This window comes from Phyllobates terribilis, unplaced genomic scaffold (genome assembly GCF_046119375.1).
Source record: "Phyllobates terribilis strain yellow unplaced genomic scaffold, ASM4611937v1 Scaffold_9__5_contigs__length_417890890, whole genome shotgun sequence".
NCBI lineage: Eukaryota > Metazoa > Chordata > Amphibia > Anura > Dendrobatidae > Phyllobates > Phyllobates terribilis.
Window position 1 is genome coordinate 70,939,684 of NW_027362769.1, and position 12,620 is coordinate 70,952,303.

At 42.7% G+C, this 12,620-nt stretch overlaps 1 protein-coding gene across 2 annotated transcripts in view; it reads right to left on the reverse strand.

The window, feature by feature from the left end:
• Positions 1–1,439: 1,439 nt before the first annotated feature.
• Positions 1,440–12,620, reverse strand: part of LANCL1 (LanC like glutathione S-transferase 1) — a 52,465-nt gene continuing 41,284 nt past the window's right edge. For both annotated transcript variants that reach the window (XM_073646610.1, XM_073646609.1), the window contains exon 10: positions 1,440–4,775. In XM_073646610.1, the coding sequence (XP_073502711.1) occupies positions 4,699–4,775 (77 nt within the window). In that variant the 3' untranslated portion in view covers positions 1,440–4,698. The remainder of the gene's footprint in view (positions 4,776–12,620) is intronic.

Consider the following 12,620-nt stretch of genomic DNA (forward strand, 5'->3'; position numbering starts at 1 on the left):
ACGCCGCCCCTATGACTAGATGCAGAATGCTGCCCGAGGGAATAAGTTTATTTCCTCCCAGCAGCGGGGCTCTCAACGCGGCTGGCACACTGTGTCTGAACGCCATTAACCCCATATCTGCAGGTTAATAGCGTTATTTTAAAGGACAGATTCCCTTTAATAGTGTATTGAATTGCATGTTGTAGCTGGAGAGCCACGGGTCACAGACAAGGGTCCTATACAGGCTGGTGAGATTTGGCTTGCATAGACTTCAGCTGCAGACAAGAAGAGGAAGCAAGAACCCCAGAACTTGGGCGAAAACTAAAGCTAGGACTACACAGCGACTTGGACTACGTGTCAGTTGTCGTGGCCAAAGTATGCCGGATGTCGCTGCTACATTGCAGTGCAATAGAAGCTAGCTGGGGTCACATTGTGACCTCGAGGGTAGTGTGACAAGGAAGTCGCGAAAGAAAGTCAACCCTGATGGATTGTTTTGCAAATTGCTTGTCATGGTCGCAATAAGACCCCCCCCATTCACTTTACACTGCGATGTAGTGGCGACATTTGTCGCTGTCAAAGTCGCCCTGTAACCCTAAATCTTACACTCCAGGCAATGCTCATTTTCAGCTTTATAGGCCTCTTAAAAGGGTTGTCCAGTACTTCTAAAAATATGCCAATGTGTTGCAATGAAAAATAGAAGCTTCTTTCTAATTACCTCCTGATGCTGTTTCTGCCTGTGAGCGGCGTTATCGGCCGCTCACAGGCATCACGTGACCCCCCCGCTGATGTCACGTCAAGTGAGGCGTGACTCAGTGCTGGGGTCCCCGAGGTGGCTGCTGGGTTGTGGGTGGGGTTATTCCCCAGCATCCACCGCGCGCTTTCCCAATGAACGGTGGATGTCGGGTGTGATGTGCGGGGTAACCCCGCCCACAACCCAGTAGCCACCGGTGGAACATGGAAGAAGGACCCTCGGCTGCAGCCTGGACTTGTCGTGACGTCAGCAGATGTCAGAGCCGGCTGCAGCCGGGGGTCATGATGCCTGTGAGCGGCCAGTGATAGCGCCTCTCACAGGCAGAAACAGCACCAGGAGGTAATTAGAAAGAAGCTTCTATTTATCATTAAAACACATTGGTGTATTTTTAAAAGTACTGGACAACCCCTTTAAAAGTACCGGACAATTTTTCATTTTTTTTTTGCACTTTTGCGCCAGGATAATTTCAGATAGAATACAAAGTATTTCTGGGGGTGGAGAGTGGGGAACAAAACAATAAATAAAACTACCAGGGGACCAGACAGGTTTTCTCTAATGCTGGAATAAATGAAAGTACTTTCTATTGCAGAGGATGTGCTGGTAATCCCCCTAATAATTAAGCGCAAAAGAAATTTACAAGAAAAGTATTTATCATACTGTTCGCGATTACCATAATTCAAATGAATACAGGGACACATGACAGACAGAATTCAGTAATACCTGTTTAATGAATAAATGTCTAGAAACACTGCTATCCGTACATGTCATTGTAAGAGTATCCTCACTGAAAAACCCACCTAACCACCACATTTCTTCTGCCACCTGCTGGCTGTTTAGGAACACAACATCAACAAAATACATTTTTCAGCTCCTTCATTTCAATACAGGCCACGGTAACAATCACATATTGTGTAATTAGTGTTTGTTTGTTTGTTTTTTAAAGACAACTTTTTTTTTTTTTCCTGAAATGACGACAAAAAGGTTCCGTGATCCCAAACAGTCCCTTTCTGCATGTTTGCACCAGTAACACAACTCCTGACACATACTCCTGACACATTTAAATCCGGTTTTTGTTATCCTCCCCCTTTGGGAAAGGAGCAGCACTGTAGAAAAACAAGCCGTATGAAAGCTGCACTCCAGATGTCAATTACAAGCTCTGGTTCGGCATTTCCGTGCAGCTATTTTCATGCTTGGGCTGAATTTTTAGGCCATTACTATGGGCGTTCTGGAGTGTCGCTTTCATCATCTCTTCTATATTAGATTTCATGTTGTCTCTAGAACAGTCACAATAATCTGATCTTTCCAGTTGTCTGTAGTACAATTGGCAGATTTACTGAACATACAGACACTGGATAAAGAGAATTTGACGATTTTTAGAGGGCTGACAAGGCTCTGTTCACATCACGTCTGAACCTTTTATCAGACATATACATATATAGCAGGAGGCTTTAAAGTATCTAAAGTATATGGCAATTTTTTTCGCAGGATGCCTTTTTTTTTTACTGTATGGAAAAAACAAACGTAAATATATAAACCTACATATACCAGCCAAACAGAGGCCAAAAAGGCTCTCTTACCCACCATTAAGTACACAGGGCACTAAGGATGTATTCGGAAACGTATAGATCAAACACAAAGAGAAAAGAGCCTTAACTGGGGTTTTCCCATAAACATTAATAAGGCTCCCCCCAACTAGTGCCACCCTTGTATATTGGCTGTGTGGGGTACTGCAGCTCAGCCCCGTTAACTTCAATGGAGCTGAGCCGCAATACCAACAGTGTTTATATGCAGCCTTATTCCTAATACTGTACATGCGGTTTAAAGAGTAAGCGTTGTTTTAAATTTAGTGTTTCATAAATCAATAGTACGCTAGAAAATAAAAACTGTCATTTACCTTAATAGATAAATCTGCTTCCGTCTCTTCCTGGACTGACCTTTCACGCTGTAAACTTTTCATTCAGTGAAGACCACGAGTGGACAATTCATTTCCCCAAGGGGCCACGTGAGAAAACGGGGCCGATAGAGAGGACCAAAACGATTGGCTGAACAATTAGTTGCAACGTCACTGCTGCAGCCAGAACCGTGGAGTTTGAGCAGAAGAAGCCAAGTGCGAAACGTATCATTAATCAGAAAAAAAAATAAAAAAATGTATATTTGTGGGTAGCCCTTGTAGATGCCCTCAGACTGCTGCATAGGCATTTTCCAGTTATAGGTTCCTGGCATCTGATGGTCTACGCTGGGTAAAATACTAAGATTGGATGGCACTTAGGCTTCTCTGCATCTACTGCTGCCCCCCCCCATACTGCTTCAGTCTGTTTAATGGCTGCAGAAATAATGTCCCAATTGCAATGCACATCACCGCTGTACTCAACAACTCATGTGGTCAACATCAGCAGAGCCGCTGAGCTCAGCGATTAGCTGCAGCGGTGATGTGTGCTGTAGTCGTGACGTCACCACTGTAGTCAGTGCACATAGAGCGTAACGGTGGAGGAGAGCCGGTGCTACACCCTGAGAGGGCAAGTAATGCCCATTTTTATTATTACTTCAACCTCTGCTGCACATTTGAGGCCAGAAACACACATATACATATGTATATTAGACAGATTTCGCTCCTGAATTGAGTGAAAGATCAGTCCAGGGGGAGAAAGAAGTTGATTTCTCTTATGAGATATATTAAAGCTGTTATTTTTATGTCCACTATTGATTTATGGACAAAAAGAGGTCACTGACAATTTAATTTAAGTTGGGTAAAACTTTCCAAAAGATCTAAAACCCTTTGTTACAGGTTGACATTGTAGTGTAAAATATACATTTAGCCCAAAGATATATAAAGATACATGTTGTCCAGATCTGTTATATGCAACCCAGACCTACTACAAGCCCAATACTCTGTCCTCAGCCTTATAAATAGATTTATACAGAAGCTGTGGAGAAAAAAAAATGCGTAGTGAATAAAAAAAGGTATTTTTCTCTAGAAGAATTGCATCCAGAAGAAAAAAAAAAGTGCTGCACGGGGTCTATGAATGAAATCTTTTACATAGGATGCTTATGGATATATCTGAAAGGGGTGCTCCCATCCAAGACATTTATGGAATCTCGATTTTATATGCCTTAAATGTCATCTATCTCAAGAGCAAGGCCAAGGGCACTCAGGAATGGAGAGGAGGTCACAACTTTCCACACTTATTTCTATGAGAGCTCGGACAATTGTGCACAGTTGCGGAACTTGCATTCATGAAATTTATCATTATGCCATAAGTGTCCCAAATAAGACAACCCCTTTAAAATAGAACAAAAAAGATCAACCATCATTAATACCCATGCTGCATTCTTTTCAGTCATTTCCAGAATTCACCTTTAAACCGTATATATTTAGTCCCTATCAAATTTGTTTTCAGAACATCCGCATAATAGTTGTAAGACTGTCATATTGCACCATGAATCAAAAAAAATACATGACCCGAATAGGTTAACAAATAAAACATGTGGAATAATGTGAACTTTTCAGTTCCAATTTTCTTTTTAGATAGTGTTATACAAAAACTGAACGTTATGTGCTCCAAAACACTAATATCACTGTTCGTGCTCAACTATTTGTACAGTTTTTCCTCCTGAAAGTCCATGTAATATACAGAAACACAAATAGCATTTAATAAAAAAAAAACATAACAATGGCCTCTGTTATCAGAAAAAAAGAGAAAAAGGGAGAGAGAGCCGGTCCACTGTGCAGAACAATCACTGCTTAACATCTTCTCCATTGTAACGGGAAGCAAGGCGGCTGCTGAGCGCTACGCAGATTCATCTGACAAGCGTTGTCATGCTAACAAAGAGCTGCAAAATGACATCACTCGTCATATTCACTGAAAACATTACATCTATGAACTTCATCTCTTGGGTAGAGGAAGTATTCTAAGTGCTGAAGACATGGACAGACCCCCGTTGCATCGCTTAGAGAAAAGGAACAGGAGCTAGATCTCAAAAGCAGGAAACTTCGCGTTTGCAGGATCCATTAAGTCTGCTAAAAAGTAAATGGTACCAGCCAGCCCTGTAAGTAAAAGCATTAAGAAACAGGAATTAGTTATGGAGTCCTGCTGTAAATGACCAGAACAGCCCCTCTGCAACCACAAACACTGAGGAGATCGGCAGAGGGCATTTACACAGTTTACGGAATGCACAGTGACCAGGCCACATGTTTTCAAATCTGACATGTGTCACTTTATGTGACAATAACTTTGGAATGTTTCAAAACATCCCAGTGATTTTCAGACTTTTTTTTTTCGTGATGCATTATACTTTATGTGAATGGTAAATTTAGATTAAAAAAAAAAATCAGAAATGTGACAAAAATCTGAAAAAAATAGCTAATTTTCAAACTTTGATTTCTTTAATCCAGATAGTCATACCACACAAAAAAAGTTAATTATTATTTACCTTATGTCTAACTTACATCAGCACAATTTGTAAAATGTGCTTTTATTTTGTTAGGATGTTAGAAGGTTTAAAAATATAGCAGCAATTTTTCATTTTTTCAAGGAAATTTACAAACTTTTTTTTGCAGGGACCTAGTCATTTAAGTAACTTTGGGGGACAGATATATATGGGAAAAATGCCAAAAAAGTGAAACCACGCCCCTCAACATATTCAAAACTGCTGCCAGGTAGGTTTATTAACCCTTCAGGTGCTTTCCAGGAATTAATTCAAAGAGGCAGGACAGGAATGGAAAATATTTTTACCACCTTAGGCTATGTGCACACGATGCGTATTTGAAGCAGAAATTTCCTGAGCGTTTCTGGCAGCTTCTTGGCAGGAAAAACGCATGCAGATTTTACATGCGTTTTTTTAATGCGTTTTTGTACATCAATGAATGCTTTTTGGAGCTAAATAAAAGTTATTTGGTGGGACACTGCTTAAACCTTGGATTATCATCAGAACTGGGGTGAGTATATTGGTCAATTTGAATGATTAAAGAATGTCTGTTGTAATTCAAATAAAGTGTTTACCTTTTTACTTTAAGTTGGGTCATGAAAAGGTCTGATTGACACCTTGTCATATCCAAACAAGAGAGATAGGTGTCAGCTAATCCTATTCACCCAATCTTCATTAGCATTTCTATTCATGTAATTTATGCGGCTGTTGAGAGCTGGTATTTTTAGCCTATGAAAGTGCCATTTGCAAACAAGGTCCCTGGCTATAATTAACAGATGACAGCTGGTTCGCTAACAGCCATGTCCCCCCGATCAGCAATCAGCAGCGCTTTGGACACAGCATATTTTTGTTGCATCCAAAACGTGGTGTTCTAATGCCGCGCTTTTGATGTCGGTACATGTGAATCCACTGCATATGACACTTCAATTGGTCAAAATCTGCAGCGGAGACTAGCGTGTCCGCTACAGAAATTGACATACTGCAGGTGAGTTTGGGTACGTGGCCACGGTCAGGAGCCTCTGTGGGTTTGACGCTGCGTTATTATACAGCGTCAAACCCGCAGCGTCCAGATATTACGGTATAGTGGAAGGGATCTCTAGAAATCCCATGTCCACTATGCTTGCATCTGAGGCTGTGGATCACCGTGGACACTGACATGCACCGCGTCTTTCAGGACCGCAGTATGTCAAATTCTCTTGCGGAGTCGCTAGTCTGCGCAACAGAAATTTGACGACTAGAAAGTACTGAATGCGGTAAATCTGCATGGTTCAGTGAATGGTTCAGAATGCAATGTTTTGGAAGCAGCAAAAAAAATATGCGTCCAAAGCGCTGCTCCATTCGGATCGTGGGCACAGAGCCAAAGAAAAAAAAAAAATGGCGTGGGCTTCCACGTCATTTTTATAACCAGCAGAGGGAAAGCCGACCGCTGGGGGCTGATATTAGTAGCCGGGGAAGGGGCCATTAGCTAACAATGTTCCCTGGCTAATAATATCAGCCCACAGCTGTTTGTTTAGCCTTTACTGGCTAGTGTACAGGGGAATCTCAGAAAAAAAAATATTGACGTGGAGTCACCCTATAAAATCTAACCAGAAAAGGCTAAACTAGACAGCTGCGGGCTGATATTAATAGCCAGGGAAGGGGCCATGAATACGAGCCCCCTCTGCGGCTATTAATATCACCCCTCGGCAGTCCCAGAAATGGCGCATCCATAAAATGAGCCAAATCTGGCGCTTAGCCTTCGTTCTTCACACTGCCCTGTAGCGGTGGCGAGTTGGGTAATGGGGTAGGGGTTCATGTCAGTCTTTTATTGTCGGCTGACGTGAAGCCCAGGTTAGTAATGGAGGGCGTCTATAATACGATTAGTTTTACTAATCTATCATTATTCACCATAAAGTTTGCATAAAGCTGGGCTGAAAGCTAGGAGACATGCGGTGGTGACATGGTCAACTAAGCTTCAAAAGTTGTCCAGTGCTTCTGCATCAGATGATGTGCACAATACCAGGCAGGTCTGTTGGGGCATAGGATGTCCTTTTTATTAGGACATGTGCCTCGGCACGTATTTGGGGTTCATACCTTTATAGGGACGACTCTCCTACAATGAGAAGTTAGCAGCACTGGATAACATCTCATCACCACTATGATGATTATGGTGGGTGGGCGATTAGCTACTATGCGAAAGGTGGGTTTGAGATTTGGAGGGAGGGATTAGGGGACATTTGATTGTGCAGGTGCCAGACGAGATACTAAATTGTGGTTAAGATTTTCTTGCATCAGGGGTCACATTTGTGACATTTTGGGAAGAAGGACACATTTTGTATTTTCTGCATTTTATACTTGCTAGGTCAATTTTTGGTTATATCAATCTGTAAAAACAGACTTTCATATCTAGACATCACCTCACTACACCAAAATGACTAGTACAACATTTCAACCTTGAACGGTCCTTCCATCTCACATCCATATTACCTTTTAATTTGGCTTCCAAAAACACCGCCTTAACCAAAATCAGTTTGCCATCTCAAACCCTACTCCTATACTTTTGGCCTGGGATAGATCATAGAATCCTATTGTTTTCAATACCACTGACACTTAAAAGGGAATATGTCAGCAAGTTTTTACTATGTAATCTGACTTCAGCATGATGTTGAGACAGAGACCCCGATTCCAGTGATGTGTCACTTAGCTTTTATCACAACTGCTGCACTCAGAAAAACTATAAAAATCATTTTTCTCTGCTGCAGATATAACAGTGCACAGAATGCTGAGCCCTGTATAACCCCGCCCACACCACTGATTAGCAGCTTTCTGTGAACCATGTATATTGACGAGCTGAGAGCTGCTAAATCAGTGGTGGAGGTGGGGTTGGACCAGCAAGCACGAGGCAGCTAGTCAGATAGAAGGAGATGATCACCAATTAAAGACTGATAATATTTTATCAAAACACAGACTAGTAAGCGACATCGGTGGAATCAGGGTCTCCGCTCCAACATCATGATGCTCACAGATTATATAGAAAAAACCTGATGACAGGTTCCCTTAAAATTTAACTCACTGGCCCAGAGGTTACTTCTTTAACATCCAGAATTACAGGAAAAAGAAAAAAAATCATGTTCTTAAAGAGAATCAAAAGAATTAAAAGGATCAACCCTCCTAAGCAGTCTATATGGTAATGCAAATCACAGGAATATAATTAAATGATATCTGCGATCCAATGTCTTATTCCAGAAATATCAACATTTTTCTTATTTTCCCCACTGTATAAATATTTGATACACTGCAGTTTTTCCACCTACAAAGAATGGAGAAGTCTGCAATTTTTATTTTCAGTACACTTCAACTGTGAGAGACAGAATCTAAAAAAATTTCCAGAAAATCACATAGTATGATTTTTACATAATTTGCATTTTATTCCATGAAATAAGTATTTGATACAATAAAAAAACAGAACTTAATATTTGGCACAGAAACCTTTGTTTGCAATTACAGAGGTCAGACATTTCCTGTAGTCCTTGACCAAGTTTGCACACACTGCAGCAGGGATTTTGGCCCCCTCCTCCATACAGATCTTCTCCAGATCTTTCAGGTTTCGGGGCTGTCGCTGGGCAACATTGAGTTTCAGTTCCCTCCAAAAGATTTTCTATTAGGTTCAAATCTGGAGAATGGCTAGGCCACTCCAGGATCTTGAAATGGTTCTTATGGATCCACGCCTTCGTTGCCCTGGCTGTGTGTTTCGGGTCATTGTCATGCTGGAAGACCCAGCCACGATCTATCTTCAATGCCGTTATTGAGGGAAGGAGGTTGTTGGCCAAAATCTCGCGATACATGACCCCATCCATCCTCCCTTCAATAAGCTCGTCCCGTCTCCTTTGCAAAATAGCACACCCAAAGAATGAGGTTTCCCCCACTATGCTTCACGGTTGGGACGGTGTTCTTGGGGTTGTACTCATCCTTCTTCCTCCAAATACAGCGAGTGAAGACCAAAAAGTTCTATTTTGGTCTCATTTGCCCACAAAACCTTCTCCCATGCCTCCTTTGGATCATCCAGATGGTCATTGGCGATGTTCAAATGGGCCTGGAAATGTGCTGGCGTGAGCATGGGGACCTTGCGTGTCCTGCAGGATTTTAATCCATAAGAGCAGAGTGTATTAGTAACGGTAATGTTTGAGACTGTGGTCCCAGCTCTCTTCAGGTCATTGACAATGTCCTCCCATGTAGTTCTGGGCCAATTCCGGACCTGTCTCAGAATCATTCTTACCCCACGAGGCGAGATCTTGCATGGAGCCCCAGACCGAGGAAGATTGATAGTCATCTTGTGTTTCTTCCATTTTCTAATAATTGTGCCAACAGTTGCTGCCTTCTCACCAAGCTTCTTGCCTATTGTCCTGTAGCCCATCCCAGCCTTGTGCAGGTCTACAGTTTTGTCCCTTGTGTCCTTAGACAGCTCTTTGGCCTTGGCAATGGTGGAGAGGTTGGAGTGTGATTGAGTGTGTGGACAGGTGTCTTTTAAACAGGTAACATGTTCAAATAGGTGCATAGGTGCAATTAATACAGCTAATTAGGGCAGAGTAGGAGGGCTTCTTTAAATAAAACGAACAGGTCTGTGAGAGCCAGAATTCCTGCTGGTTGGTAGATGATTAAATGCTTAAAATAAGTAATAAAAGGCAATTTAATTATTTAAAAATCATACAATGTGATTTTCTGGTTTTCTTTTTAGATTCTGTTTCTCACAGTTGAAGTGTACCTACAAATAAAATTACACACCTCCATTCGTTGTACATGGGAAAACTTGCAAAATCGACAGTGTATCAAATACTTATTTTCCCCACTGTATATAAATGAGCACTTCCAGTCTAAAGGCTGAACTCTGATCTGCATGAGAATCTGCCTCCAAAGATTATTTCTAAATGAAAAAAGTGAGTTACCAGTGTGAGGCATGTAACTAATCGTGATGAGCGAGCGTGCGCAGATAAGGTGTTATACGAGCATGCTCAGGTGTTTTTCGAGTATATTGGGCGTGTTCTGCTAGTATGCTAGAGTCCTGCGGCTGCATGTTTTGCAGCGATAGGCAATCCCTGCATATGTTGGGTTTGTCTACTGCCGAGCATGCTCGGATAGCACCTTATCTGATCACGCTTGCTCATCACTAGTAACTAACACTGAAAAGTAGAACTGAACTTTGTCTTACAAAACACATTTTTGCAGCTCTGCTGAATACGTAAATTGCAACCTTGTCTGCCTGTGAGATGGAAGCTGAGAGGAACCTGCAGATGTGTCAGGTATAATCACACACAGCTCTGCAGTGAGAGCAGCCATTACACTGGTAACTACTCCTTTAATTTACAATAAACTCTGAATAGATTCTCATGCAGATCAGTGTCCAGCCCATAGTCAGCTCATTTACATATAAGAAAAAAGCCTTAGTTACTTACCGGTAACGGGATTTTTCGGAGCACATGACAGCACCACGTGAGAGAGAGGATCCGCCCATCAAGGACAGGAAACCTACAGGCTTAAAAGGGCGGCCCTCTCTTCCCGCCTCAGTTTAGTTAACAGAGCATGAGAGTACCGCCAAGGTTAGTAATAACAAAACATAATCCCATTAAGTACATTACTTTTCATCAATTTCCCACAAGGGTGCACAAAAAGAAATCAAATCTACAGGAGTGCACAACACCAGTGAAGGGAGGGAATATACGGGTGCTGTCATGGGCTCCGAAAAATCCCGTTACCGGTAAGTAACTAAGGCTTTATTCGGTCGTCCATGACAGCACCACGTGAGAGAATTACAGAGACGAAGGAAATTAGGGATGGACCACAGCTTGAAGCACCCTTCTCCCGAAAGCGAGATCTGCAGAGCCACCCAGATCCAATCTATAGTGCCTATAGAAAGTAGAGGGAGAAGACCAAGTGGCAGCCTTACAAATCTCCTCAATGGAAAGCCCTGTCTTCTCCGCCCAGGAGGTTGACACCGCTCTGGTAGAATGCGCCCTCAATCCCTCCGGTATCTCTTTATCCCCTGAGGAGTATGCGAGGGAAATGGCCTCCTTGATCCATCTAGCAATTGTAGCCTTTGAGGCCTTACAACCCTTCCTAGCCCCCTGATAGCAAATAAATAAGGACTTCTCCTTTCTAAAGCCATGTGATACTTCTAAGTACCTTAGTGCGCACCTCCTAACGTCTAAAGTGTGAAGTCTCTCCTCTTTTTGATTTTTGGGCGGAAAGCAAAAAGTTGGGAGAACTATTTCCTGGGTTCTATGGAATCGAGTGGCCACTTTAGGAAGAAAGGCTGGATCAGGTTTTAATATAATCCTATCGTCCAGAATTTGCGTGAATGGAGGGCATATTGAAAGGGCCTGTAGGTCACTGACTCTCCTGGCTGAAGTTAGGGCTACTAACAGGACCGTCTTTAGGAAAATAATTTTGGGGGAGACTAAATCTAGTGGCTCAAAAGGAGGACTGGTCAAGGCATCTAAGACAAAATTCAAATCCCAGGGAGACATCTTTGCTTTGGTAATGGGTCTACACCTAAAGGAAGCTTTTATAAAACGGCCTATCCAATAGTTATCTGCAATATTGGAAGAAAATAAAGCTCCCAACGCCGACACCTGTACTTTCAAGGTACTGGTAGTGAGACCTAATTCTAAGCCTCGCTGCAGAAATTCCAGAATTTTCCCAATAGGGGGCCCCTCCTCCACCTTAACTTCTGCAAAGGACAGAAACTTCCTCCAGGTCCTGGCATAAATACAGGTGGTAACAGGTTTTCTGCTAGCCAGGAGAGTATTCACTACATTTGCGGGGAATCCTTTGTTGGTCAATAACACCCTCTCAAATTCCACGCCGTCAAATGTAGACTCGGGGTTGGAGGATGGGAAAGTGGCCCTTGAGTGAGGAGGTCCGGAATCTCCGGAAGAACCCAGGGATCTGATATGGACATCTTCCGGAGACAAGGGAACCACGGTCTTTTGGGCCAAAAGGGACATACGAGTATCACTCTGGCCCGGTCTGCCCTGATCTTTATTATCACCGCTGGGAGCAGAATCATGGGAGGGAAGGCATATGCCAGAGGAAACCTCCAGGGAACCATAAAGGCGTCCACTGCCAGGGGTCCTTCTCTGGGGTCTAAGGAACAAAAATTTTCCACTTTCCGATTGGCTCTTGTTGCGAATAAGTCCACAGTCGGAAGGCCCCACATTTCTACGATTCTGGAGAATATTTGTGTATTTAGGGACCACTCTCCTTCTTTTACAGAAGTACGGCTGAGGAAATCCGCTGTGATGTTTTCCTTGCCTTTTAGATGAGTAGCCGAAAGAGAGAGACAGTGATCTTCGGCTTTCAGCAGAAGTGCGTTCGCTACCCTCATCAAGTTTCTTGAGCGGGTTCCCCCTTGGTGGTTTATGTAAGCTACCGTGACTTGATTGTCCGAGAGTACACGGACATGCTGGTCCTGAAAATATATAAGGAACTC